Raw genomic sequence first — 26541 nt, 5'->3', positions numbered from 1 at the left:
AGGTGCCAGATGAATTTGGTTGCTGGGGAAGGCTTTCTTCCTGGCTTGGCTGTATCCTTGCATGGTGGAGAGAAAGAGCTCTTGTGTCTCTTCGTCTTTTTGTAAGGAACCCAATCCTATCAGGTTAGGACCCCACCCTTATGACTTCATTTAACCTTAATAACCTCCTAAGTGCCCTATTTCCAAATATAATCACATGTTATTAGGCGTTAGAACTTCAGCATATCACTTTTAAGGGAGGAGACACAATTCAGTCCATGGCACCTCCCTTTAAAAATAAATGTCTTTTATTTTACATTTGAAATTATTAGGTCATTATTAAAAACCCATAAGACACTATAATGCAATAATACAATTTTTGAAGATTATCTCAATATGTAAAATAGCTTTTCAGCAATTGTTTTCTTTTGTATGTTTATTCTTCAGCCTAAAAATGTGGTTATTTTTACTATTATTTTGCTTATGAAGATGGAAATGTAGAGTGAAAATAGTTGGCATATTGGTATTTTTTAACCTCAATTGAAATGTCATCACTATTTTAACACAGTTCATTAATATGCACCTTTATACATTTGCTGATATTTTTATGCTGTCTTCTCTTATTTTTAATTTTTCTGTTTTTAAGGACCTTTTGGCTGTTGGCTATGGGCACTTTGGATTTAAGGAGCAAAAAAGAGGATTGGCTTGCTGCTGGTCAATAAAGAATCCCATGGTAACTAAAACAGGAACAAGACCTATTTTTATTTAATTAAATGTTCGCATAATTCTCATAAAGTAGTTAGTTTTATGTGATCATTAAACTAACTCAAGAAAGTTTTACCAAGCAAGACTTTACTTTCTTTGGTTTAAATCTATAACAATAAAACAATTAAAATTTGTTCTTGGGCTTCCCTGATGGCGCAGTGGTTGAGAGTCCGCCTGCCGATGCAGGGGACACGGGTTCGTGCCCCAGTCCGGGAGGATCCCACGTGCTGCGGAGTGGCTGGGCCCGTGAGCCATGGCCGCTGACCCTGTGCGTCCAGAGCCTGTGCTCCGCAGCAGGAGAGGCCACAACAGTGAGAGGCCCTCGTACTGCAAAAAAAACCCCCAAAAAACAAAAACAAAACACAACAACAACAAAAATTTGTTCTTACACTTTATTGGATAAGGTAAATTCATTTAATAAATATTTATTGAAAATCTACTATGTGCTGTTAGATATGATGATCTAGGGCTGAACCATTATTGTTTATCACTGCCTGTTATAAAGAAGAATATATTTGCAAAGAAAAATTCTTTAAAAATTAAGTTTCATTTACTACTGGGTTGTTTCTCAATATATAAATAACTCCTTATCACTTTATAAAATATATTTCTGCTCTCCTCGATAGATAGAAAATAGATTAATATAACTCTCTTACTGCCATGAATTTTTCAAAGAGAATGAACAAGAATCAGTTATGCTTTTTGTTAAACAGCCCTAGTCAACCTGTTACTTTACAGCTTTAGTTTTAAGTCACAACTGAAATGTAAAGTGGAAAACTTAGAAAAGGATCAGAAGAGCATATAAAAATGATTAGAGTTTTTATAAATAATCCCCCATCTGTTAGGAAGCTGGGTGTATATAGCCTAAAAGAAAGGAAGAAGCAATTTTAAACGTGTGGAAGGGTTGACATAGGATTCATCATCAGCAGGTTATCTTCTCTTCCATGTAGGTTGTTAGAAACCAGAAAGGAGTTGGATTAGACATTAAAACAAAACAAAACAATAAAAATCTTGACAGAGTTGTAGAAAAGAGTAACTTAGAGAGTTTTGGAGCTTCCTCTATCCTTGTTTAGAATGATTAGATAATACAAGCATCTGAAACAGATACTGAGGATAGGAATATATGCAGGATAATTTATTTGGTGTCCATTATTTGTATCTTTAAGACGGTGACTTGTGATGATCATACAAATCCTGCTGCAGGATTACCCAAAATGATAATTACTGTAGAAACCACGTGCTGTATTTCTTAAAACTACTGAGGTCTGAGGATTCATCAAAATAAAGGAAATGGCCAATTGAAGTTTTATTCTCATGTATACAGGAAGTTAGGAAGAAATGAGTAACTGAATGCAGACTAACTCTCCTCATATCCCCACTGCCACCAGCCTAGTCTTCAGCCACCATCATACCCACCTTACTGCGGTCTACAAAACCAAGGTTAAAATGTAATGTAATTTCTTTTTTATTCAGTGGCCAGAACGTACTTATCAGAGTCCATACGGCGTTACTGCTGTGGATTTTTCAATTGGAGCACCTAACCTTTTAGCAGTTGGCTATCACAATGGCACTATTGCGATTTATAATGTACAGAGCAACAGTAACATTCCAGTTCTGGATAGTAGGTGAGAATCCCAAGAATTAGATAAACATAAACCATGTGCTTTTTTTAGGGAGAAGGAAAAAATTACTCTAATGTTATTTAGTTTTGAGTGAATGTTTATATTGTTATTGCGAGTAATACCATTATCCTTCAAGCATTTAATAATTCCTCATAATGTCTCTCCAGCTGGAATGCTCTGCCCTAATATCTCCTTATCATCCTCTCTGCCTCTTCACCAACAAACTTCCTTTGGCTTGACGGTTTATTCTTTTCAAAAATTTTAAATATCTCCAGCTTTATTGAGGTATAATTGACAAATAAAAATTGGATATATTTAGATTGTATGACATAATTTTTAAAGGCATACAGTGTGGTGATTTAATATATGTATACATTGTGAAATGATTACCACAGTCAAATTAATTAACACAACCATAACCTCACATAATTACCATTTTATGTGTGAGTGGTGAGGACACTTAAGATCTACTCTCTTAGCAAATTTCAAGTATGCAATACAGTATTATTAACTATAATCACCATGCTGTACATTAGATTTCCAGAACTTATTCACCTTATAAATGAAAGTTGTATCCTTTATTGCCTCTGTGTCACGTCTTCCAGGAAACCTGCCCATTCTTTTCTTTTGTACATCCGATACCTACGTTTATTGTAGCCTTTATTGTGCTTTGTATAAATTATTTACATATATAACTCCCTGAGGAGGCTGTAAGCTCTGGGGGCAAGGATTATGTCTTCCTTACCTTTGTATCCTCAGTATGTCACATAATATCAGGCATATAACAGGATTACAGTAAGTGTTTGATTAAGAATGAATGAATGAGACATATTGAGAAAATAAAATGTTAAAGATATCTTAGGTTTTTATAATAAACCAGATACCAGTGGAGCAAAATGAGGCGGTATATTTATATTAGTGTTTGCATAAACTTCACAATAACTGGAAATAGGCATTAAAGCAGGTGTTCTTTAGCTTAATTTTGAAATTATTTACATAGTTTTGTAAGTGTGAGCCTTTGTGCTTGTTTCTGGGAAGAGGGTCCATAACTTTTACCAAATAATCAAAGATATATAGACTTTAAAAAATTCAGAACTACTGATTTGGAGAGTTTGCATAAAAAATCAAGGGAGTCAGTACTAGGAACAAAGCAACTCATTAATCTGACAGGAAAGCAACCAGTAATCTAAGAAGTGATTATAATTCATCATAAAACTTTTAAATCTCAGCCCTAGAGAGAATCAAGCCAGTGGGCAATCCTGAAACATAGGAAGAAGGGTGAGGTAACTATCTACTTGAATAAGACTTAAATGACTTACTCATTTAAGCTATGAAAAATATCCTTATAAAGATGGAGATAGTAATATTCAATGTGTCTAAAATAAACTTACACAACTAGGAAAAAGTAAATGAATAGAGTAAGAGAAGTAGATTCTAAAAAAAGAAAATGTTTGCTTTTGTATCCCTGATATGATAGCTAATATAACTAAAGGCAATAAAATTTTCCTTTTGTAAGAAATGAGAAAAACACCAGTGAATATTAGCAAAGTGATTTTTTTCCCTGTTTTTCAAAATACTTAAAGTAAAAGTCCAGTTTTGAACAACAAAAGTATCATTCCATGAGTAGGTCATGATGCTTTAGGGAGCTGTCCTTATCACTTATACTCCAAGTCGCTTATACCCCAAGAATTTTAAAATTATTATAAGTATTTTATATTTCGTGCTTTTCCCTGTTTTAGCGAATCACCTCAAAAACATTTGGGACCTGTATGGCAACTACAGTGGATAGAACAAGATCGAGGGACAGCAGGTGATGACAAAAGAGAAATACTAGTTTCTATATCAGCAGATGGAAGGATCTCCAAATGGGTTATGCGGAAAGGACTGGACTGTCATGGTAAAAATAAATAAATACACACACAGACACCAAATTATCTTTCTCTTGTTATGTGTTGAATTAAAAATTCCTAGTGAACTATGTATAAGAGGTGACGAATTTAGGTTTGGCTAAATAAGAAAAAAAACTGGGCTTGGTCATTGTTTTTCTAAGCATCTAGCTCTGGTATTTGCTAATTTTAACCTAATGACCTGCAAAGGATGGCAGAAATCATATTCTTTGCAGAAGGGACATATCTACATTATTATTTCCTGTGGTAAATAATATATGTATTTTTTCTTTAAATAAAGATTTGATGCATTTGAGGAGAACTACTGCTAGCAGCAGCAAAAAAGGAGGAAAAAAAGAAAAGAAAGGTGAAGCTTTGTTATCTCGACAGGCTCCTGGAATGTGTTTTGCTTTTCACCCCAAGGTAAATTATTTCAATCTGTTATTTACTATTGCATATAACAACTGCTGATAATTGAAGTGTATTAAGATATAAATCAAGACAAAATGTCATCATGTTAATAAATATTGCGCCTTGTAAATAAAAAAGTCACACACATAGGTATCATAGGTGTCAGCCTAAGGTAGAATGGCACATTCCAGTTGGCTGTCCTTTTTCTGCTTTCTGGAGGAAAGGTCTGTATTTCTGAGTGACTATGGAACTATCTTTACAGCTCCATGTTTAACTTGAATGCCCCTCCTTGCCTCTCTTTGGTGCTCTGCTGCTCTATCATACTTATAGAAACCAAATCCACTCTATAGTCCTCCATGTCTCAATGTGAGTGGTGACTCATGATTCTGGGGATCAGGAAGACCACTTAAGATCATGTTTGTCAAGACGAAAGTCAAGTCAGAGCACTCTTAGTAAAGTTCTACTTTTCTAATTCTTTTTATCCAGAGGTCCTTTGGAATCAGAAATTCAGCCACTATGACAGACTTGCAAAAACACATATCCTATTTATTTTCTGATATGTAATATGATTATCTCTTTAGTGACACCATCATCCACCTACTTACTTAAGCCAAAACTTGAGCTCTTACTCTATTCTACCCTATTACCCAAATGATATTTAAGTAAGATTGTCCCACTCCTTCTAGTCCAAGTCTACTACTGCTAATGTGGTTCAGGCCTTTATTACATTTCACTTTTACTACTGCAGTCATATTCTAACTGCCTTCATTCTCAAATTCCTGTAATCTCCTTTTCACCTTGACTCTAGAGCAGTGGTTCTCAATGTGGGTAGAGAGGGGAGTAGTTTCCCATCAGGGACACTTCACAATGTCTTGAGATATTTTTGGTTGTTGCAGCTGTGGGGGGTGGGATGTGGGGAGGAGTGCTATAGGCATCTAGTAGGCAGAGGTCAGGGATGCCACTAAATACGTTACAATGCACAAGACAGCCACTGTCCTCCCCTGACCCAAACAAAGAACTAGCTGGCCCAAAACATCAATAGTGCTCCTTTGATTTCTTATTTGATTGATGCGTTATTTAGAAGCATGTAATTTAGTTTCCAGATATTTGGGGCTTTTCCAAGGATCTTGCTGTTGATTTCTAATTCAATCCTATCATGATCAAAGAACAAACTTTTTATAAACTGTATCTTTACGAATTTATTGAAATTTGTTTTAAAGCCTAGAATGTGATTTTTACTTGTAAATGTTCCCTATGCACTTGAGAAAAGTGTATATTCTGCTACTGTTGGGTGGAATGTTCTGTGGATGTCCATCAGTTTAAGTGGGTTGATGGTGTTGTTCAACTTTACTATATCCTTGCTGATTTTCTGCCGATTTCTTCCATCAGTCATTGAGAGAAAGAGATTGAAGTCTCTGACAATAATTGTGAATTTTTCTTTTTTTCCTTGAAATTCTATCGGTTTTTGTTTTATGTATCTTGAAGCTTTGTTTTAAGTGCATAAGTGTTTAGGATTTTCACGTTCTCTCGATTAGTCAACTCCCTTATCATTATAAAATGGCCTTATTTATAACTGGTAATATTCTTTATTCTGAAATCTATTTAGTCTGATATTAATGTAGCTACTCCAGCTTTCTTTTAACTAGTATTATCATGGTTTATCATTTCCCATCCTTTACATTTAACCTATTTGTGTCTTTATATTTGGTATGTTTCTCTTAGGTAGCATATAGTTGTCTTGCTTTTTTATCGAATCTTACAATCTCAGCCTTTTAATTGTGATGTTTACACCATTTTTATTTATTTACTTACTTAAAAAATTTTTAAAAATTTTTCTCTCTTTCATCTCCCTCCCTCCCACCCTCCCTATCCCACCCCTCTATGTGGTCACAAAGCACTGAGCTGATCTCCCTGTGCTATGCGGCTGCTTCCTACTACCTATCTATTTTACATTTGGTAGTGTATATATGTCTATGCCACTCTCTCACTTTATCCCAGCTTACCCTTCCTGCTCGCCATTTGAGTTTATTTTTGTGTATGGTGTTAGGGAGTGTTCTAATTTCATTCTTTTACATGTAGCTCTCCAGTTTTCCCAGGAAAATTTATTGAAGAGGCTGTCTTTTACCACTGTATATTCTTGCCTTCTTTATCAAAAATAAGGTGAACGTAGGTGCGTGGGTTTATCTCTGGTGTTTCTATCCTGTTCCATTGATCTGTATTTGTTTTTGTGCCAGTACCATACTGTCTTGATTACTGTAGCTTTGTAGTATAGTCTGAAGTCAGGGAGCCTGATTCCTCCGGCTCCGTTTTTCTTTCTCAAGATTGCTTTGGCTGTGGAGGGTCATTTGTGTTTCCATACAAATTGTGAAATTTTCTGTTCTCGTGTACAATGAGTTTGGGTGTGTTTCTCCCTCTGCTATATTTTGGAAGAGTTTGAGAAGTATAGGTGTTAACTCTTCTCTAAATGTTTGATAGAATTCACCCGTGAAGCCATCTGGTCCTGGACTTTTGTTTGTTGGAAGGTTTTTAATCAAAGTCTCAATTTCAGTGCTTGTGATTGATCTGTTTATATTTTCTATTTCTTCCTGGTTCTGTCTCAGAAGGTTGTGCTTTTCTAAGAATTTGTCCATTTCTTCCAGGTTGTCCATTTTATTGGCATATAGTTGGTTGCAGCACTCTTTCTTGATCCTTTGTATTTCTGCAGTGTCAGTTGTTACTTCTTTTTAATTTCTAATTCTATTTATTTGGGTCTTTCTTTTTTTCTTGATTAGTCTGGCTAATGGTTTATAAATCTTGTTTATCCTCTCAAGGAACCAGCTTTTAGTTGCATTGATCTGTGCTATTGTTTCCTTCATTTCTTTTTCATTTATTTCTGATCTGATCTTTATGGTTTCTTTTCTTCGGCTAACTTTGGATTTTTTGTTCTTCTTTCTCTAATTGCTTTAGGTGCTAGTTTTGGTTGTTTATTTGAGGTGTTTCTTGTTTCTTGAGATAAGATTGTACTGCTATAAACTTCCCTTGTAGATCTGCTTTTGCTGCATCCCATAGGTTTTGGGTTGTCGTGTGTTCATTGTCATTTGCTTCGAGGTATTTTTTGATTTCCTCCTTAATTTTTTAAGTGATCTCTTGGTTATTTAGGAGTGTATGTTTAGCCTCCATGTTTTTGTATTTTTTACAGAATTTTTCTTGTAATTGATATCCAGTCTCATAGCACTGCGGTTGGAAAAGATGCTTGATACGATTTCAATTTTCTTAAATTTACCAACGCTTGATTTGTGTCCCAAGATATGATCTATCCTGGAGAATTACCACTTGAGAAGAAAGTGTATTCTGTTTTCTTGGATGGAATATCCTATAAATATCAATTAAGTCCATCTTGGTTAATGTATCATTTAAAGCTTGTGTTTCCTTACTTATTTTCATTTTGGATGATCTGTCCATTGGTGAAAGTGGGCTGTTAACGTCCCCTACTATGATTTTGTCACTGTCAATTTCCCCTTTTATGGCTGTTAGAATTTGCCTTATGTATTGAGGTGCTCCTATGTTGGGTGCATAAATATTTACAATTGTTATATCTTCTTCTTGGATTGATCCCTTGATCATTACATAATGTCCTTCTTTGTCTCTTGTAATAGTCTTTATTTTTTAGTCTATTTTGTCTGATATAGGAATTGCTACTCCAGCTTTCTTTTGATTTCCATTTGCATGGGATATCTTTTTTTATCCCGTCACTTTCAGTCTATATGTGCCCCTAGGTCTCAAGTGGGTCTCTTGTAGACAACATATATATGGGTCTTGTTTTTGTATCCATTCAGCCAGCCTATATTTTTTGGTTGGAGCATTTAATCCATTTACATTTAAGGTAGTTATCAATCTGTATGTTCCTATTACCATTTTCTTAATTGTTTTGGGTTTGTTATTGTAGGTCTTTTCCTTCTCTCATGTTTCCTGCCTAGAGAAGTTCCTTTAGCATTTGTTGTGAAGCTTGTTTGGTGGTGCTGAATTCTCTTAGCTTTTGCTTGTCTGTAAAGCTTCTAATTTCTCCATCAAATCTGAATGAGATCCTTGCTGGATAGAGTAATCTTGGTTGTAGGTTTTTCCCCTTCATCACTCTAAGTATGTCCTGCCACCCCCTTCTGGCTTGCAGAGTTTCTGCTGAAAGATCAGCTGTTAACCTTATGGGGATTCCCTTGTATGTTATTTGCTGTTTTTCCCTTGCTGCTTTTAATACTTTTTCTTTGTATTTAATTTTTGATAGTTTGACTAATATGTGTCTTGGCTTGTTTCTCCTTGGATTTATCCTGTATGGGACTCTCTGTGCTTCCTGGACTTGATTAACTATTTACTTTCCCATATTAGGGAAGTTTTCAAGTATAATCTCTTCAAATATTTTCTCAGTCCCTTCCTTTTTCTCTTCTTCTGGGAGCCCTATAATTCGAATGTTGGTGCGTTTAATGTTGTCCCAGAGGTCTCTGAGACTGTTTTCAATTCTTTTCATTCTTTTTTCTTTATTTATAAAAATGTGCTCAACCTTGTTAATATCCATATAAATGGAACTTAAAACCATTAGGTGTAAATAATTTTATACCTAATAGAATGGCAAAATTTAAGATTTCTGATGTAACCAACTATTGAAGAGAATGTGTGTCAAAGGGAAATTTTATATATTGCTGAATGTAAATCGGTAGTACTACTTTGGGGAAAACATTATACTTTATTGTGTAATTTAAACTACATATGCAACATAACCTAGTAATTGCATTCTTAAGTTCTGGTGTATGCTAAGCAGTGGGTCTCATATTTCAGTGTACTTACAAATTACTTGGGAATCTTGTTAAAATGCAGATTCTGATTCAGTAGGTCTGGGACAGGGCCTGAAATTCTGCCACTGCACAATGCTCCCAGGTGAGGCTGACTGTACATAGTCAGGACTTAGAGCACTGACTTTCAGACTTTTTGATTATGACTTCATTGTAGAAACTACATTTTAAATCCCTATTTGTTACATACATTTAGAGTTAAAAGATGTCTGAGACTCCATCTAGTTCAATCTCTCATTCCCAGCAAGAATAATTTCTTCAGCATTATGTACATAAATTGTTATTGTTAAGTCATTTGTCTTCTCTTTGACTAGTTCAAATGAAAGAACACTTACTATTTCCCTGGATTGTTAGTTCCATTGTCAGGTAGCTCTAAATGTTAGAAGTTTCTTCTTCATTTTAAGCCAGTGTTTGTTCATGTAATTTCTAGACAGGATACAAATTTCTACCCTTTATTCCAGCAAAGAAAAACGTCTGTATTTTCTTTGCACAGTAGTCCTTCAAGGTAATTTGATTATTGTAAAATCATGATAGAAAGAAAAAGACAACAATCAACTGTCTTCTAGATAGTATTTCTAGTTTGGTTCTTGAATTGTCTCTAAGAGATCTTGAATCATCTAATCTTCTATTTAGCACATTTACTAATATATCACAAGCAAATGCATTTTGATTTTTTTGTGTTATAGGACACAAATATCTATTTGGCTGGCACTGAAGAAGGTCATATTCACAAATGTTCTTGTTCATATAATGAGCAATATCTAGATACCTACAGAGGACACAAGGTTAGTTTAATTATAGTAGGTATGGAAAATTTTATCTTGCAATATTTCTGAAAAAAATAGTATCATTAGGCACAGCATTTTTTATGCAATAATTTACAACTTCAGAGTTAAAAATACCAGCTTGAATTAAGTGCTTTCTTATACAGAAAACACCAATAACATGGGGGTCATTTAATTTGGCTTCTAGGTATCCTTGATTTCTTCTTGCCAGTTGCAGAAGCCACAATTTTTATTTGTTTCTAAGCGACTTTGCTTATGTTGACATGCTGATCCCAGAGTGAAATTGTCTCTGGCATATACCTATTCTCCACATTTTTTATGATTGTTCCAACTATGCTTTCTTCATTTTCTCCCTTATTTCTATTTATTTTCCTTAACATTCTTTATATTTTTAAAAGTAGTATAATATGTATTAATATTTAGTGAGTATTGTAGCAACTATATTTTTATGTTTCTGAATGGCATAATTTAAGGAAGAGATTCAATTTATGGCCTTATTTTCAGCTAAAATAATACCCACACAATAATTACATGGTATATAAGCTTTTAGAAATCTCTGCATTTTTAATTTGTTGGTCAAGTTTAAAGTATAAGAGGTTAAATCCTACTTACCTATGTATTTTAATTTATTTTTCTAATTCCAGGGTCCAGTGTATAAAATAGCATGGAATCCATTTTGTCATGATGTATTCTTAAGCTGTTCTGCAGATTGGGGCATTATTATATGGCAACATGATAATCTTAAGCCATTTTTGAGTTTTTATCCAACTACTTATGTTGTTTATGATGTTGCCTGGTCTCCAAAATCATCCTATATATTTGCAGCTGCAAACGAGAGCAGAGTGGAGATTTGGGACCTTCACTTCAGCACGTAAGTGTTAATATTTTTCTTGGAGTTATTTCTAATAGAAGCAGTTCAATCTAAATGATACCTGATAGTACTGACATTGGTTAGAGAGAACTGTAGTTACTTTAAGACAAGTAATAGTTTACACTGTGAGAGTCCTTTGTGAATAAAGAGATATGCCAGGATAATAAATATAGTTTTGAACCTGCAAAGTATTATTTTATTTAAGAAAAACAAGGAATGTAGTATAAAATTATGACATGGGAAAAAAGTTTGCAAAGCATTCACGTGGAAAGAAGGTGTTTTAACTTTTCAATATCCATGTTTGCTTAATTCTTGTCAGCTGTTCACTACTGCTTCAAATATCCGGAATTAATAACTGTACCAACAAAATTCATCCCTAGTGTTTCCACAGAAGACATTAAAATATGAACAAATTATTTTTTCCTTTTCTTCAACCAAAATAGTCTTTCTTAGTCCTTTTTGTGCAAAAATATTACAAGAGCAATTTAAATGGAAATACTGAAATAACATGCCAACATTTCAGAGCACATTTAAAACACCCAGATAATTCTTGAAATTACCATATTCTAAAATAGAATAATATATTAATGTTAATTACTTATACCATATGTCATTTAAAAAATATTTGAATGAAAAATATTTGAATGAAAATAGGTTACCTTACTCCATCTACATAAACTTTTTGTTTTTGTGGTATGCGGGCCTCTCACTGTTGTGGCCTCTCCCGTTGCGGAGCACAGGCTCCAGACGCGCAGGCTCAGTGGCCATGGCTCACGGACCCAGCCGCTCCGCGGCATGTGGGATCTTCCCAGAACCGGGGCACGAACCCGTGTCTCCTGCATCAGCAGGCGGACCCTCAACCACTGCGCCACCAGGAAAGCCCTCTCCATAAACTTTTACAGGCTGATATAGGATATCATAACTAGCTTGAATTCTTTGTCATTGCCTGGTTTGTGGAAGAATGCAGAGAGACACTGTTCTAATTGTGTCTAATTAACTAAAGACTTTCTATAATAAGATAAAGAAAGGGAGCAAAATAAGTATTTTTTATAATATTTACTTACTCTCTTACCTTGCTTTAAAACATATTTGAAGGGGCATGCATTTAATTAAAATTTCTTATTTTAAGTGTTACACCAAAGTTATGAGAGTGCCATCTAGGCCATCTATCCTTTTTAATATGAAAGTTTATACAACGCTGGAATAAAGTGTTTAATGGTTCTGTAATACTTATTCAATCAATATTTCAATATTGGAAAATATTATAGATCTTTAGGCAAGTTATTAGCAGATGAAGCATGGAAATGCATTCTTGTTTAAAATAAATGACATAAAATTCAATGGGTTTATTATTAATTGCAAATTTTTTCCTAGAGATTAATAATTTAGTAATTGGAAATTTGCATCATGGCTTGTTCTATAAAACAGTTTGACCCCAAAATCAAGGATTACAACACAAAGCAATTTATTTTTGAGTATGAGATGACTAAGGTAGAAAGTGGCTACTTAAATGATCCTACCTCTGATTTTATTTTTTCTAGTAAAATTGTAGTTCCCAGGGCAACATTTCTTCAGAAGTATGCAAGTGACTGCTGCTCTTATTTTATAAGGGTGTCAATGGATTGCTTTGGATAACCAAGAGTAGGAAAGAACCTTTGAACAAGGTTTTCAATCTTGTTCAGATTCATTTAATTTAATTTTTAATTTTTTAAAATAAATTTATTTTATTTTATTTTTGGCTGCGTTGGGTCTTCATTGCTGCCTGCAAGCTTTCTTTAGTTGTGGTGAGTAGGGGCTACTCTTCATTGTGATGTATGGGCTTCTTATTGCCATGGCTTCTCTTCTTGCAGAGCACGGGCTCTAGGCATGCGGGCTCAGTAGTTGTGGCACACAGGCTCAGTAGTTGTGGTGCACAGGCTTAGTTGCTCCATAGGGATGTGGGATCTTCCCGGACCAGGGCTTGAACCCATGTCCCCTGCATAGGCAGACAGATTCTAAACCACTGCGCCACCAGGGAAGCCCGAGATTCATTTATGTTCCAGGGGTTCATTTGGATCAAAACATCCTTCTGTTAAGAGACATTTATTATTTAAGGAGTTGTATTAGGGATCTTCAGAGAAACTAAACCAATAAAGAGAGAGAGAGAGATTTAAAAATATTGGCTCACATGATTGTGGGACCTGGCAAGTCCCAAGCCGGCATGACAGGCTGGCAACCTGGAATTTCCATCAGAGGAGTCCATGTTGCAGTATTGAGTACAAAGGTAGTCTGGAGGCAGAATTTTATTCTACTTCAGGGACCTCAGTCTTTTCTTTTAAGGCTTTCAACAGATTGGATGCGGCCAACTCACTTTGCAGAGGGTAATCTGCTTTATTCAAATTCTACTGATTTAAGTTAATCATATCTAAAAAAAAAAAAAGATACTTCACAGCAATGTGTAGACTTGTGTTTGACCAAGTTAATGCATAAAATTACTCATCATGGGAGTTTAAATTATGAGTTCACATCTTAATTGTGAACTGCTTTAATTTATTTCGTTGAAATTAGTTTATTGAAAAAATGAAAGTTTTGATTGAATAAAGAGTCAGAAGCAGTTTTTTTGCTTTTGGAAACACATAAAGAAGCTTTTGGTTTTTGTTACATGAAATCACAAATATCTCAGATTTTTCTTAGTCCATATCTAAAAAGAACATATTAACAACAACTAAATTTACAAATAAAATATTTCATTACAGTTTGGACCCTCTGATTGTGAATGTTGCTAACCCTGGAATCAAGTTCACAACTGTTCTCTTCACTAAGCAAACAGATTGCCTTCTGGTGGGAGACAGTGATGGACAAGTTGCTGTGTATGAATTAAGAAATATGCCCCCTGCTTTGGACTCTAACCGGGTAAGACTCAAAAGTCAAAATTTATGTCATTCTATGATTTTATTCCGTTGTAATTTTGTGGCATGGAAGAGATTTACATTTCTTAAACGTATGTTAAGTGTGGTGCAATGGAAAGAATGTAAGTCCCAAGAGTTGCTACCTACTAGGCGTGGCCCCTACTAGGCTTATTTTCTTTGAGTCTCACATTCTCTATCTGTAAAATTAAATAATGTTGTTGGGCAGAATAATTATAAATATTATATGAAAGAACTTAAAATTGTCCCTAGTATATGGTTGGGACTGCTTACTGCAAATATTCAGACTTTTACAAGAAATATTTTTAGATATTATCCAACAAATTGGCATTTGTTTCTGTTGGTTTAGCATTACCCTCTTCCCTTACTCTGATTTTCAAATATCAAAACTTTGTTGTAAAACTTTGACAAGCAAGTCCGTTAGATTACTAGATGCCCATTATTTTAAGAATTATTTATGTAATTATATATTTACTTATTTCTTGTTTTAAAAAAATTTTAAATTGAAGTATAGTTGATTTACAATGTTATATTAGTTTCAGGTGTACAACATAGTGATTTGATATTTTTATAGAGTATACTTAAAGTTATTATAAAATGTTGGGTATATGTCCTGTGTTGTACACTATATCCTTGTATCTTATTTATTTTATACCTGGTAATTTGTACCTCTTAATCCCCTTCTCTTATCTGCTCCTTTCCCCTCCCCTCTCCCCACCGGTAACCACTAATTTGTTCTCTGTATCTATGAGTCTTGTTTCTGTTTTGCTACATTCATTCATTTGTTTTATTTTTTAGATTCCACATATATGTGAAAACATATAGTGTTTATTTTTCTCTGACTTACTTCACTAAGCATAATGCCCTCCAGGTCCATCCATGTTGTTGCAAATGGCAAAATTTTATTTTTTTATGGCTGAGTAATATTCCATTGTATATATACCATATAGATGCCCATTATTTTCAAGACAGCTTTTTAATTTTTTCTGTTTATGTTTACATTTCTATTTTAAGGAGTAATCTGGTAATTATTATCATGAATATATCAACATGTTAAAAATATTAAAAATATGTACAAATCAATAAGAAAAAACATTAAGACTCCAATAGAAGCGTGAGTAATGGTCAGGAACAGTTCATTCACAAAAAATGGCTAGTAAATATATTTAAAAATTTAACCTCACTAATAAAAAATTGTTAAATTAAAATGTGATACCATTCTCATATATCAAATTAACAAAGTTTTTTTAAATTGGACTACTTATTCCTGGCAAAAATTTTATAAGATAGGTCCTCTCCTATACTGATGGTTGAAATAGAAATTGGTATAACTTCTTTGGAAGCAATTTGGCAATCTGAACCAGAATTGTCCACTTTTGAGACTCTGTCCTACAGAAATATTCATAAAGGCAATCAAAGCAATTAGTTATAGCATATTTTGTGATGGGATGAGGAAAAAAGAAAAAGAAAGAAAATGAAAGAAAAAAAGAGAAAAAGAAAAAAGAAACAATCTAAATATCCAACCAGAGGGAAATATGACCAGGAAAGTCAGATGTACTGATTAGATTAGGGGCACATGTCAGAGGTGCAGTTCTACCCCAACCATATGGACTATAAATGTTAAACAAACAAACAAGCAAGGAAACAAACAGAGAATACCTACCTACATACATACTAGCTTGCTTGGGACTTTGTACTTGTCATTCCCTCTCCCTAAAATCCACACAGTTTGTTCCTCTACCCACTGCAAGTCTTTGCTGAAATGTCACTTTCTTAGTGAAGTCTTCACTGGCCACCTTATTTAAAATTGCAACCTCTACTCTTGCCCACACTCCCTATTCAATACTCTTCCATAACTTATTTTTCGTAGTAACACTTACTTGGTATATACCATATTCTTTATTGATTTATTTTGTTAATTGCTAGTCTTCCACAGCTAGATTATAAGTGCCACGTAAACAGTGAATTTTGTCTCTTTTGCTCTGGGCTATATCCCTGTGACCTAGTACAGTGTCTGGCTTGTAGTAGTTAGTCAATAGATGTTTTTGAATAAATATGCATTGAAAAACTAGAGAAAAATTCAACATGTTAGAAGCATTATTTTTTAGGGGTAGGATCATGAATGAATTTTAGTCTTTTACTTATCCATTTTACAAATCATTACACTACATAAAGTAATTTAAAAAATACATTGGTCTCCTTACATAACAATTTTAGTCTGCTCTGAGATGTGCACCCCTAATGGCTTATTTTTTCCATATAAAACATTTTAATATTTTCAATTTCTCACACATTCATTGAACGCAAGATATTTTAAGAGGATGGGGATGTTTGTGCCCACAGTGGAACTTGTTTAAGATACACAGCTCAACTACCAAAAGAAATTAAAAGAGAATTCTATTCTTTATTTAAGCCTCTCAAAGAAACATTAAAATGGATCCAAATATGTAGTTCATAGTACTCCTTTTTCTTCTTCTGTCCATATCTCTCAAACCCTAAATATATCTTCAAGGCCTAAATCCATCCCTTTTTGTCTCTGTAATTCTTTCAGTTCTATCCCAGAAGAGCTCTAAGAACTTGTCCACAAGCTCTGAACTTGGGGCAGTGGGCAGGGAGACTTGAATTGTTTCAAAATTTTTCTTAGTATGTGTTGGTGTACTGGTAGAAGGGAATCTATAAGCATTAGCATGTTGATTCTTTTCATCACATATATTTTTCTGCAGGACCTATCAAGTACTACAACAGTTTATCAATATAATTTATAATATTTTGTATACATGTCTTTCTTACTAGTTTGAGCTGCTTGAAAATTGTATGTTCAAGTATCTAGCATAGCGCTAGCACATAATAGGTGCTAGCACATAATAGGCATTCAGCAAATGTTGAACAGATGTGTGAATGAACAAACCTATAAACAAAAAGAATATAGTTTCTAAGAAAGAAGCAACATATGCTTAAGAAACATAATCGAGTCATAAAGAACAAAATAAACAAACTCCTATAGGAGCACAGAGCAGGACAACAGTTGACTTTTGAAAGGAGAATAGGAAGAAGAAAAGGAAAAAATAAGAATGTTATGGGGAAGGCTTTCGCACAGGAGATTAAATTTCAACTGTGTTTTGGAGGACTAGGATTTTCTCTTGTAGACAAGAGAGTAGAATTGTTATTCCAGACTGAGTGAAAGGTTTAAGCAAAGATATGGAATTGAAAAGGTCCATGGCACTTTTCATGTGGAAATGGTGAGTAGATTTTTTTGACTGGTAAAGAGATTGCTTGAGATAAAAGCAAGAAAAGGGCCAGTTGGGCCATCTGGGACCAGAAAATGTATGACAGCCATGATGAGGAATTTGAACTTTATTCTATAGATTATGGAAAGCCATTTAAGGTTTACAATTTGAGAAGTGACATAGGGGGGAAACATTAGATCCCCATCTCACATTTTGTACAATGGTGAACTCCAAATGGATTGAAGACTGTGAAAAGTAAACGAACTCATAGAAGAAAATGTAGGATAATACATTTAAGGTCAAGGATAGATTTTTTTTTAAATGACCACCCCAAATCCCCTAATTTTTTCAATTTTTTTCCTTTTCTTTATTTGTAAAATGGGTATAATATTGGTACCAGAATCAAAGGTTGTTAGAAAGATTGAGGGCTTCCCTGGTGGCGCAGTGGTTGCGAGTCCGCCTGCCGATGCAGGGGACATGGGTTCGTGCCCTGGTCCGGGAAGATCCCACATGCCGTGGAGCGGCTAGGCCCATGAGCCATGGTCACTGAGGCTGCGCGTCTGGAGCCTGTGCTCCGCAACGGGAGAGGCCACAACAGTGAGAGGCCTGCGTACCGCAAAAAAAAAAAAGAGATTGAGTGAATATGTGCAAAGTGGTTAGAACTGTTGCTGGCACATAGTAAGCTCTCAACAAATCTCAATTATTCTTTGTATGATTATTATGTCAAAATTAACATTTTCTGTTCAGGATTCCATATGCCAAGTTAAATGAAACAGATTGGAAGAAGAAATTTCCAAGATATATAAAAGACATTTAATATCCAAAATGTATAAAGAACTCCTACAAAACAATAAGAACTCAATTTTTTAAATAGGCAACGTATAAAATATTAACTCAGAGTAGAGGAAACTAGATTATCAAATAAACTTGTGAAGCAATATTCATTCTCACTAATAATGAGGGGATGTGCAATTAAAGTTATATAAGATACCAGTTCATATTGATCAGATTTACAAAAATTAAAATATTAGCCAATATCAAGTATTAGCAGAGTTGTAGGGAACTAGGAATTCTTCTTTTTTTTTTTTTCCCTGGTATGCAGGCCTCTCACTGCTGTGGCCTCTCCCGTTGCAGAGCACAGGCTCCGGAGCGCAGGCCCAGCGGCCATGGCTCACGGGCCCAGCCGCTCCGCAGCACGTGGGATCTTCCCGGACCGGGGCACGAACCCGTGTCTCCTGCATTGGCAGGCGGACTCTCAACCACTGCGCCACCAGGGAAGCCCAGGAATTGTTATGCAAGGGTCATGGGAATATGTCGAGATTCTCTTGCACATGTGTACCAGGAGACATGTATAAGGTAGCAATGTGAGTTTTTTTTAATGTTTCTTTTAGACATAGAGAAGATTACTCAGTCTAGATTCATTTCAAACATTCACATTCAAATATGTTACAAAATTTTAAAAAAACTTTAGGTCACCTTAAGCTCTTACATTTAGATTATATATTTTATTATTCTAAGTCTAGGAAACTTTAATACCTACTTTTAAGTGAGTTTTTGTAACAATTAAATTTCTCTAAATTCTTTAAATTACATTTATGGATTTTTAAGTACTTCAATTGTCTTAGGGCCAACAAATCTCAGATACTTAAGGAATTTTTATTAATTTAATATATTTAAAATATTGAATATGCTGTATCTTAAACTTTCCTAAATGTTTCAGTGCTCTTTACAAATTAATAATTTTTAAATATATGATTACAAGTCTAAATCAGTTATCCAATCACACATTAAAATTAGACAAATTTATTTGTTAGACAATCAAATATGACAAATTCTTTTATATGTAATGAATATTTAAAATTCCAAATATGTACAAATTCCTTAATACAAAAGTATTAAAATTACCTGTTTGATTTGCTACATTATTTCTATACACAACTTTTATTCTTCTCAGGCTAAAAAATATGTTTTCCCAATAAAGAAACAAGTGAAACATTCCAGGTAGCTTTGGAGATTATTTTCTTAACTGGCTGAGATGCATATTGATGGTAGATGTTTAAGGGCATTTTCCAGACTACCTTGGCTGCCAGGCTGAGCCCTATTTTACAGTTGATTTGTCAATGCCCTCCATATGGAATCGTCTCAAAGCCCGTGTCTCCTCAAGTCTAATTATATATTACCAGCATATTCCATCTTCTCATGGAAGGCTGCAACCCTGAATGTGTTGCTGCATTACTTGATTTATTTCAGTTCATTTATTGACTGTGTCGTTAATTCTAAATTACTACAGTTTTCCTATCTGGTAGGACTATAATTGTTCTTGATGTTTAAATGACATCTGTTTGGATTCTGTATATCTCCCAGGGCTTTGTTTAATTTGTTGGTAGTGGTCTGAAAGACATGCAAATGAGAAAAGAATGTTCATAACAGCTTTGTTTCTATATTGATAAATTGGAAGCAATCTAAATGATCATCAGTGGGAGACTGGGTAAATAAAATATGGCATAATTACATGAGTGATTACAATACAGAAGTTTAAATGATATATATTTCAATGTGTCAATATGACAAATTTTGAATAAACCTTAAAAAACACAGTGTTGAGTGACAAAAGCAAATTGCAGGAAGGTAAATACAATATGTTATGATTTATGTAATATTATTTAAACACAAAAATCAAAATTATGTCCTTTACTGGCTCTATTTATAGTTAGTAAAAGAAAAGAATATAGACTGGAATGTGAAAGAAAAATATTTCATTTTTGTTTTGATTTGAATCAGAGACATCTTTTATTTTGAGCAGTATGCTCTGTAAGCAGAAGGCTAAGCTCAGAGAGTCTGAATGTTTTCGACAAACGTGTGTGTGTGTGCATGTGTGTTAATGATTTCAGTGCTGCTGAGCAAAATTTTCTTTTAACAAATATATTCCATACATTAGTAAATAAATACAATTTCCTAATACAAATAAGTTTTTCGTTCTTTTTGGCCATTATATTTTAAAGGTTCAGGGTTATATTTCTGAGAGATTAAACAAAAACTTATTAATCAGGTTTTTAACCACAAGCTTAACTGATACGCCTCCTCCTTAGCTTTTCAGAGAAGAATTATAATCATAAAAGTTATTTAAAGTCTTAAAGTAATTAATGTCAAACCATTATTTCCCATCAAGATGTCTTACCGAGTAACATTATGACCTACAATTTCTTCATTAATTTTAACCAAGAGTTAATCAAAATTTTGGAAGTCATATGATTTCACTATATAGGAAAGATGTACATCAAATTTATGATAAAGGCTGCCTCTGGGAAGTGAAAGATGAGGGAAGAATAGGATTGGGGAAGGGTACAAAGAGAATTTCATCAGTAAAATTTTATTTCTTTTATTAGAAAATATTCAAGGCAAAGATGATGTTTGTTGATTTGGGGTAAATATGTGTTTCACAAAGGCAAAGTACCAGACAGCCCACGCATAAAGTGTACTGGAGCAGGGTTCACTGAGGAAAACCCACGGAGATGGGATCAATAGCAATTTTAGGACCACAACACCCACTCATATTCTCATTGCCCATCACTTTCTGTGGCCTTGCACAGCAGGAGAAGGACTTTGATCCTTGGGCTGTGGAGGAGGTTTTAAGTGACATAATTTCTGAAACTATGGACCCTCCCAATGTGATCAAGGGTCAGAGTATTATTGTGATAGGGCATGGCAGAACATTGGCTCTAGCCCTATCCTACTGACTCAGTGCTCATGGTTAAGGGTAACATCAGCCTGATGCCTGACATGAACAGGCAGTTGGGGTCCAAGCCTTGCAGTTATAACTTTGTGATGTAGCAAGCCTTGTAGTTATAACTTTGTGATGTAGTTGGGGTCCAAGCCTTGCAGTTATAACTTTGTGATGATGATGCCTGACATGAACAGGCAGTTGGGGTCCAAGCCTTGCAGTTATAACTTTGTGACAGGATTTACCGCCACATTAGCATTTATTGTTTGTTGAAGCACCAACTCCTCTCCTGGTGTGATGGGGTTTGGTTGATGGGGGCCTAATTCTTGCATCGAACAGAATTATGGCTTAAGCACTTGGCAGAAGCTAATTTCAGTGGCACAAACCAACTCCTTTTCTGGAGGCAGCCTGTAGAGAATCACTCCTAAATACTGTATCTACTCTTATGTTTCAGTATACAAATGTTTGCCATCTTTTCCTCTGTACTTTTGAGTGTACATTTTTTCCCAAATTAAAGGGAAAACAAAAAGATAAGTGAAATTGTCAAAAATATAAACACACACACACATGCGTGTGTGTGTGTGTATATATATATATACACATATTAATGTTGAGAGACACTGAAGACAGAAAAAATAGACTGTTCATTCAATAAATATTTACTGAGTATACACTATATGACAGGGTCTGTTTTAGGCACTAAGAATACAACTGTGAACAAACTACAGTAATGATCTACTACGTTTGCCCAAGTGACAGACTGAACTAGATTTAGGTGGGTTTGAGAAGCAACTTAGCAACTGATTTGATGTGTCACAGCTTAAAGGATGGGGAAGTACCAAAGAGTATAGTATAGGTTAAAAGACAGGAACTGACTTATGTATTATCTAAGGTGTTTATAACTCTTTAGAGTTTATAAAACACTTTCACCTACATTAGCTCATTCACCTCTTACAACAGTTTTTGGAAGTGGATGTTAATATTTCCATTATGCATTCAAAGAAACTAAGATTCCCAGATATCAGTGATTTCCTCAAGATCACCTATATGTGATAGAGAAAACTCTAGTCTTCTGCTTCCAATTCCCATCTTTTCACTATGTCTTTCTTGAAAACTCACCTCCCATCTTTGGTTTCATTTACCCTTTTAGTACAAAGATCATTATTATTAAATGAAATACAAAATCCATATAGAAATTCAGACATTTTACTCTCTCTAAATCAAACACTACAGATCAACAAAGAGCTTAAGATAGCATCAAGATTAAAAGTTATTTTACAGATGAGAAAACAGATTTAAGCATTAAAGCTAAACAGGAGCTGCCAAAATTGTCCCTTTACTGAATCCTTATAAAATTGTTTTTCAAACTTCATTAAGAGAATCTCTCATAGGAAAGAGAAGGTTCATAGTAGGAAGTAAATGTTATTATTTAAACTTACCTTGGTTTGTTTCATTTTACAATCTTATTGGATGCCCTTTATATGTGTATCACTAGCTTATAAATTTTAAATGGCATTTTAAAGACTACTTTACCTCTTAATTTGTGTTTTATTGCATTGTAATTGTGTGACCTTTTTTTTTTCTTCTCAGGGAGATATAATAAATACTTTGCTTGGACCCAAGTCAAATCAAAGCATAATTCATCATCAGTAGTATCTTTTTTGTTGTTGTTTAAAGGAACAGTGTTTAATATCCAATAGTCTGGTTTGTATGCAGTGAGCTGGGATTTTGATTATAGAACACAATATTTGATGTATAACTTCCATCTAAATTTAATATAAACTTAATGAACTTTTACTTCAGAAAATGTGATTAGTTTGTGATTTAAGCTAATTGTAAGAGTTTTACTGGGTTTTTCTTAATTTTTAAAAATTTATTTCTATTCTTTTTCTTAGTCATAGTCCAAGTACATATATGTACTTATAAAATATCCAGATAAGTTAGAAATTGTTATTCCTTTAGAAGCAACGCTTGGAAAGTATTAGAATTATTTAAACCAGAATCTTTATTAAGACAAAGTTCCATACACTTTTAAATCTTCTGCTTTCTGAGCTGTGTTTTCCAGGGTTTATGAATTTTGCAGGTGTTAGTATTGTGAGAATACTGGATTTTCATACCCAATTTTAAATAAGAATTTTATACTCTTAGATCTGAGAGCTGAAACTATAGAATATTGTTAGACTATTTGACAAACAAAAGACATGACAATAAATGTCAGAATTGCATTGTTTGGCCAGCAGGCATCATACACTCAATTCAGAGAGAATTAGTCTGGGACACATCAGGGCATCCTCCTCTGCATCCTTCAGAATCTGCTCTGGGTTTTAAGCCCAGACTTAAGTGGGCCCAGAGATAAAACAGAAGTCCCTGGTCTGTAGTTTGCATCAGGATGTTATTTTGTGAAGGGCTCTAGAGCAAGCTTGTGGAAATTGGAGGAGTGGGAGGCAGCAACTCCTCCAAATATAGATTGCTAACTGTCTGTTCCATGCTGTTTGTCTTCAAAAGTCTTGCAGTTTGTTAACTGAGACCATAGAACAGTATAACCTGTTCTGTAAAGCATTCTAAGTGGAGAGGAGAGGATAAGGCACTTGAAACTGACTAAACTGTCTGAAAAATAATATTAAAAGTGAGAATGGAATCAGAGCAGCAGTGGGAATTATCAGTGTCCATTTCTTTGGAGCCATCCTTTAAACAAAAGCAAGGCAATTTTTAGGTGGACTGAAAACTAAGGTCAGGTTATAAGGATCATAAATTTTCTGCTGGTGTAAATCATTAACTCTTTGTCTTTTAAAAAGATTTGGACTTTCCATAATACTTTGTATAACAAAATAAAACTTAATTTAATTGAAAAAAATGTGTCTTTTTATTATATATTTTTGATCTTAAAAAATTTTCACATGTTCTATTCTCATTGCTCATCAGGCCTAAATGAAAAATAAAGCTATTTTATTCTTCTTGGATCCTGGGCAACTGATCCTGAACTGAACCTATTCCATTGTATGGAATCATACGATATGTAGCCTTTTCAGATTGGCTTCTTTCATTTAGTAATATGAATTTAAGGTTCTTCCATGTCCGCTAATGGCTTTATAGCTCATTCCTTTTTAGTGTTGAATAATATTCCATTGTCTGGATGTACCACAGTTTGTCATTCACCTACTGAAGGACATTTCGGTTGAGTCCAAATTTTGGCAATTATGAATAAAGTTGCTATAAGCATCTTTGTACAGGTTTTTATGTGGAATACGTTTTCAACTCCTTTGAGAAAATACCGAGGAGTGCAATTGCTGGATCGTATGGTAAGCGTATGTTTAGTTTTGTAAAAAAAACAAAACAAAACCCTGAGCCATCTTCCAAAGTGGCTATACCATTTTTCATTCCCACCAGCAATGTATGAGCATTCCTGTTGCTCTACATCCTCACCAGCTTTGATATTATCAGTGTTCCAGATTTCAGCCATGCTAATAGGTGTGTAGTGGTACCTCATTATTGTTTTAATTTTCATTTCCTGATAACATATAGAGTTTACCATAAAATGTTAAGAATTGAATGAGAATTCTGCTCAGTTGTTAGCCATCTCGTTTTATCTTTAAACACACACACTCACACACACAAAATACCAATGGGCTGGTTAAGGGCCTAAGGAGGGAGTGGTGACTGGGCTAACTTTAGGGTCCTATTTTGTGCTAGGTATGCATTTTTGCATTTGGTCATTCTCTGCCAGGCATCTCTCAGAGAGAAGTTAAACTGTTGCCTGAGAGTAAATTGTTAGCTGCTCTTCCAACTTCTGTAGGGAAGGAAGATTGTATTCTCTAGTATATAGTTGTACATCGTATTTAGTGTGTTCATTTAGTTCACCTCTGTGTGGTTACATACAATAATAAATGAGAAGTAGAACATTTAGTATTTGCTGCTTTGTCTCCATAGGAGTCTCTCTAAAAATGTTGAATTGTACTGTGAATAATTGTTATCAACGCGCTAGTAACAGTGTACCTGTTAAAGTTCTTTGCAGTTTGCAAAACATCTTCAAGTCCACTGTCGCATTATACCCTTACATTGATCCTATGAGACAGGTAGGGCAAACAGTTGTATTATTATCATAATCTCTACTTTCCAGATGATATAATTAAGGCTTAAAGAGGTGATATATTTTGCCAAAGATCATAGAGCTGGTGACTGGTCAGACTTGAACTCAAACCCAAGGTTTTGAACAGTTCTTATACATTATCCACTATTGTGTTGTCAATGGTTTATGCCTATATGGTTTGCTGAGGTCTCATACACCAAAACATGAGTACATATTCTTCTATAATTAAGGTTTTACCCCTAAATCATAATGCTAGTAACTTAGTTTTACTCAGCTTTTTTCCTCTGCTATTAGACATTGCCATATGGACCCCTTCTGCTGGGAGTACTCTCCTCCTCTCTCCTCACTCCCCTTCAGTGTGTTAGCTCTTCACTCACCCTTCAGATCTCAGTTCATATCTCATCTTCTCAGAAGAGCCCCTTCTGAGCTCCCTCCTACAGGACCTCACCCAGCCAGGCTAAATTTGCTCCAAGCATCTTGAACATGAAGGGAAATGTGAAGTTTCTGCAGGGCTGGAGAGGAAGGGGAAATGAAGAAAAGAGAGAGGCCTGTGGATCCACAGAGCAGAGGGGACCCATGTCCTACTTCTGAAAAGCATTGTTCAGGAAGTAGTAAGACCTAGGAGGGACCATAGTCAACCTCAAAAAACCATTCTCCATGGAATGAGCGATGTGCAAAGAAGCACAGGAACTGAAAAAACCAGGCAACTGAGGATGGTTAATGATCCAGCAAGAAGCAGCGCTTTGGTGGTAGAAGGGCCTTGGCACAGAGTAAGATACTAGAATTATATCCTGGGAAATGGAAGAAAACCAACTCTGAGAGATATGGACATTAACTTTTTGTATGTGTGGTTTATTTCTGCCAGCTGACTGGAATGAAGACTTGGAGTTAGAAATTGAATTATAGAAAATCTATTTCTTGGATACCTAAGTTTCTGAGTTGACATTCATACCTGCTGTGCTAAATATTTCTGTGGTCATTTTCATAGCGTCTGCCTCCAGCCCTAGACTGTAAGCTCCTTGAGGGCAGGGACTATGTGTTTTGCTCACTACTGTATGTTCAACACCTAGAACAGCACCTCCAATGAGTAGTTATTACCACAAATATTTGTTGAGTAAATGAATCATCAAATTAATGTAAGTAATGTTGGCTCCATGCTTGTCCTATATTATAACATGCTCTAATATTTTACATATGATTTCCTCAACATCCTAACAAAACATCTTAACATCACAGAGGGTAAAAACATTTTAATGGTGGAAAACATATAAAGCATAAAATGAGCCTTAAAAGTTGCTAAACACAGGTCATAGCTCTTTTTGGTTCTACAACAGGATAAAATCCATTTTCCCCCTCAAGACAAAAGCTAAGAACAAATCTATGATCACTTTCTTTAGGTGAGTATTACTGATGCTTTGTGAGACTGTATTCTCACTGACAATTTGGGGCACAATTTTCCTC

At 34.7% G+C, this 26541-nt stretch overlaps 1 protein-coding gene across 1 annotated transcript in view; it reads left to right on the top strand.

Moving 5' to 3' along the window:
• The window catches only part of DNAI4 (dynein axonemal intermediate chain 4), a 116747-nt gene extending 93901 nt beyond the window's left edge, over positions 1-22846 (top strand). The window contains 8 exon segments of the mRNA XM_024734627.1: positions 626-712; positions 2218-2369; positions 4106-4263; positions 4554-4675; positions 10170-10268; positions 10913-11139; positions 13875-14031; positions 22584-22846. Of these exon segments, the coding sequence (XP_024590395.1) occupies positions 626-712; positions 2218-2369; positions 4106-4263; positions 4554-4675; positions 10170-10268; positions 10913-11139; positions 13875-14031; positions 22584-22646 (1065 nt within the window). The 3' untranslated portion in view covers positions 22647-22846.
• The last annotated feature ends 3695 nt before the right edge of the window (positions 22847-26541 follow it).

Source organism: Neophocaena asiaeorientalis, unplaced genomic scaffold (genome assembly GCF_003031525.2).
Source record: "Neophocaena asiaeorientalis asiaeorientalis breed wild unplaced genomic scaffold, Neophocaena_asiaeorientalis_V1.1 scaffold15, whole genome shotgun sequence".
In the NCBI taxonomy this organism is placed as follows: Eukaryota; Metazoa; Chordata; class Mammalia; order Artiodactyla; family Phocoenidae; genus Neophocaena; species Neophocaena asiaeorientalis.
The sequence above is the reverse complement of the archived record's forward strand: the minus strand, read 5'-3'. Positions and strand labels throughout refer to the sequence as shown.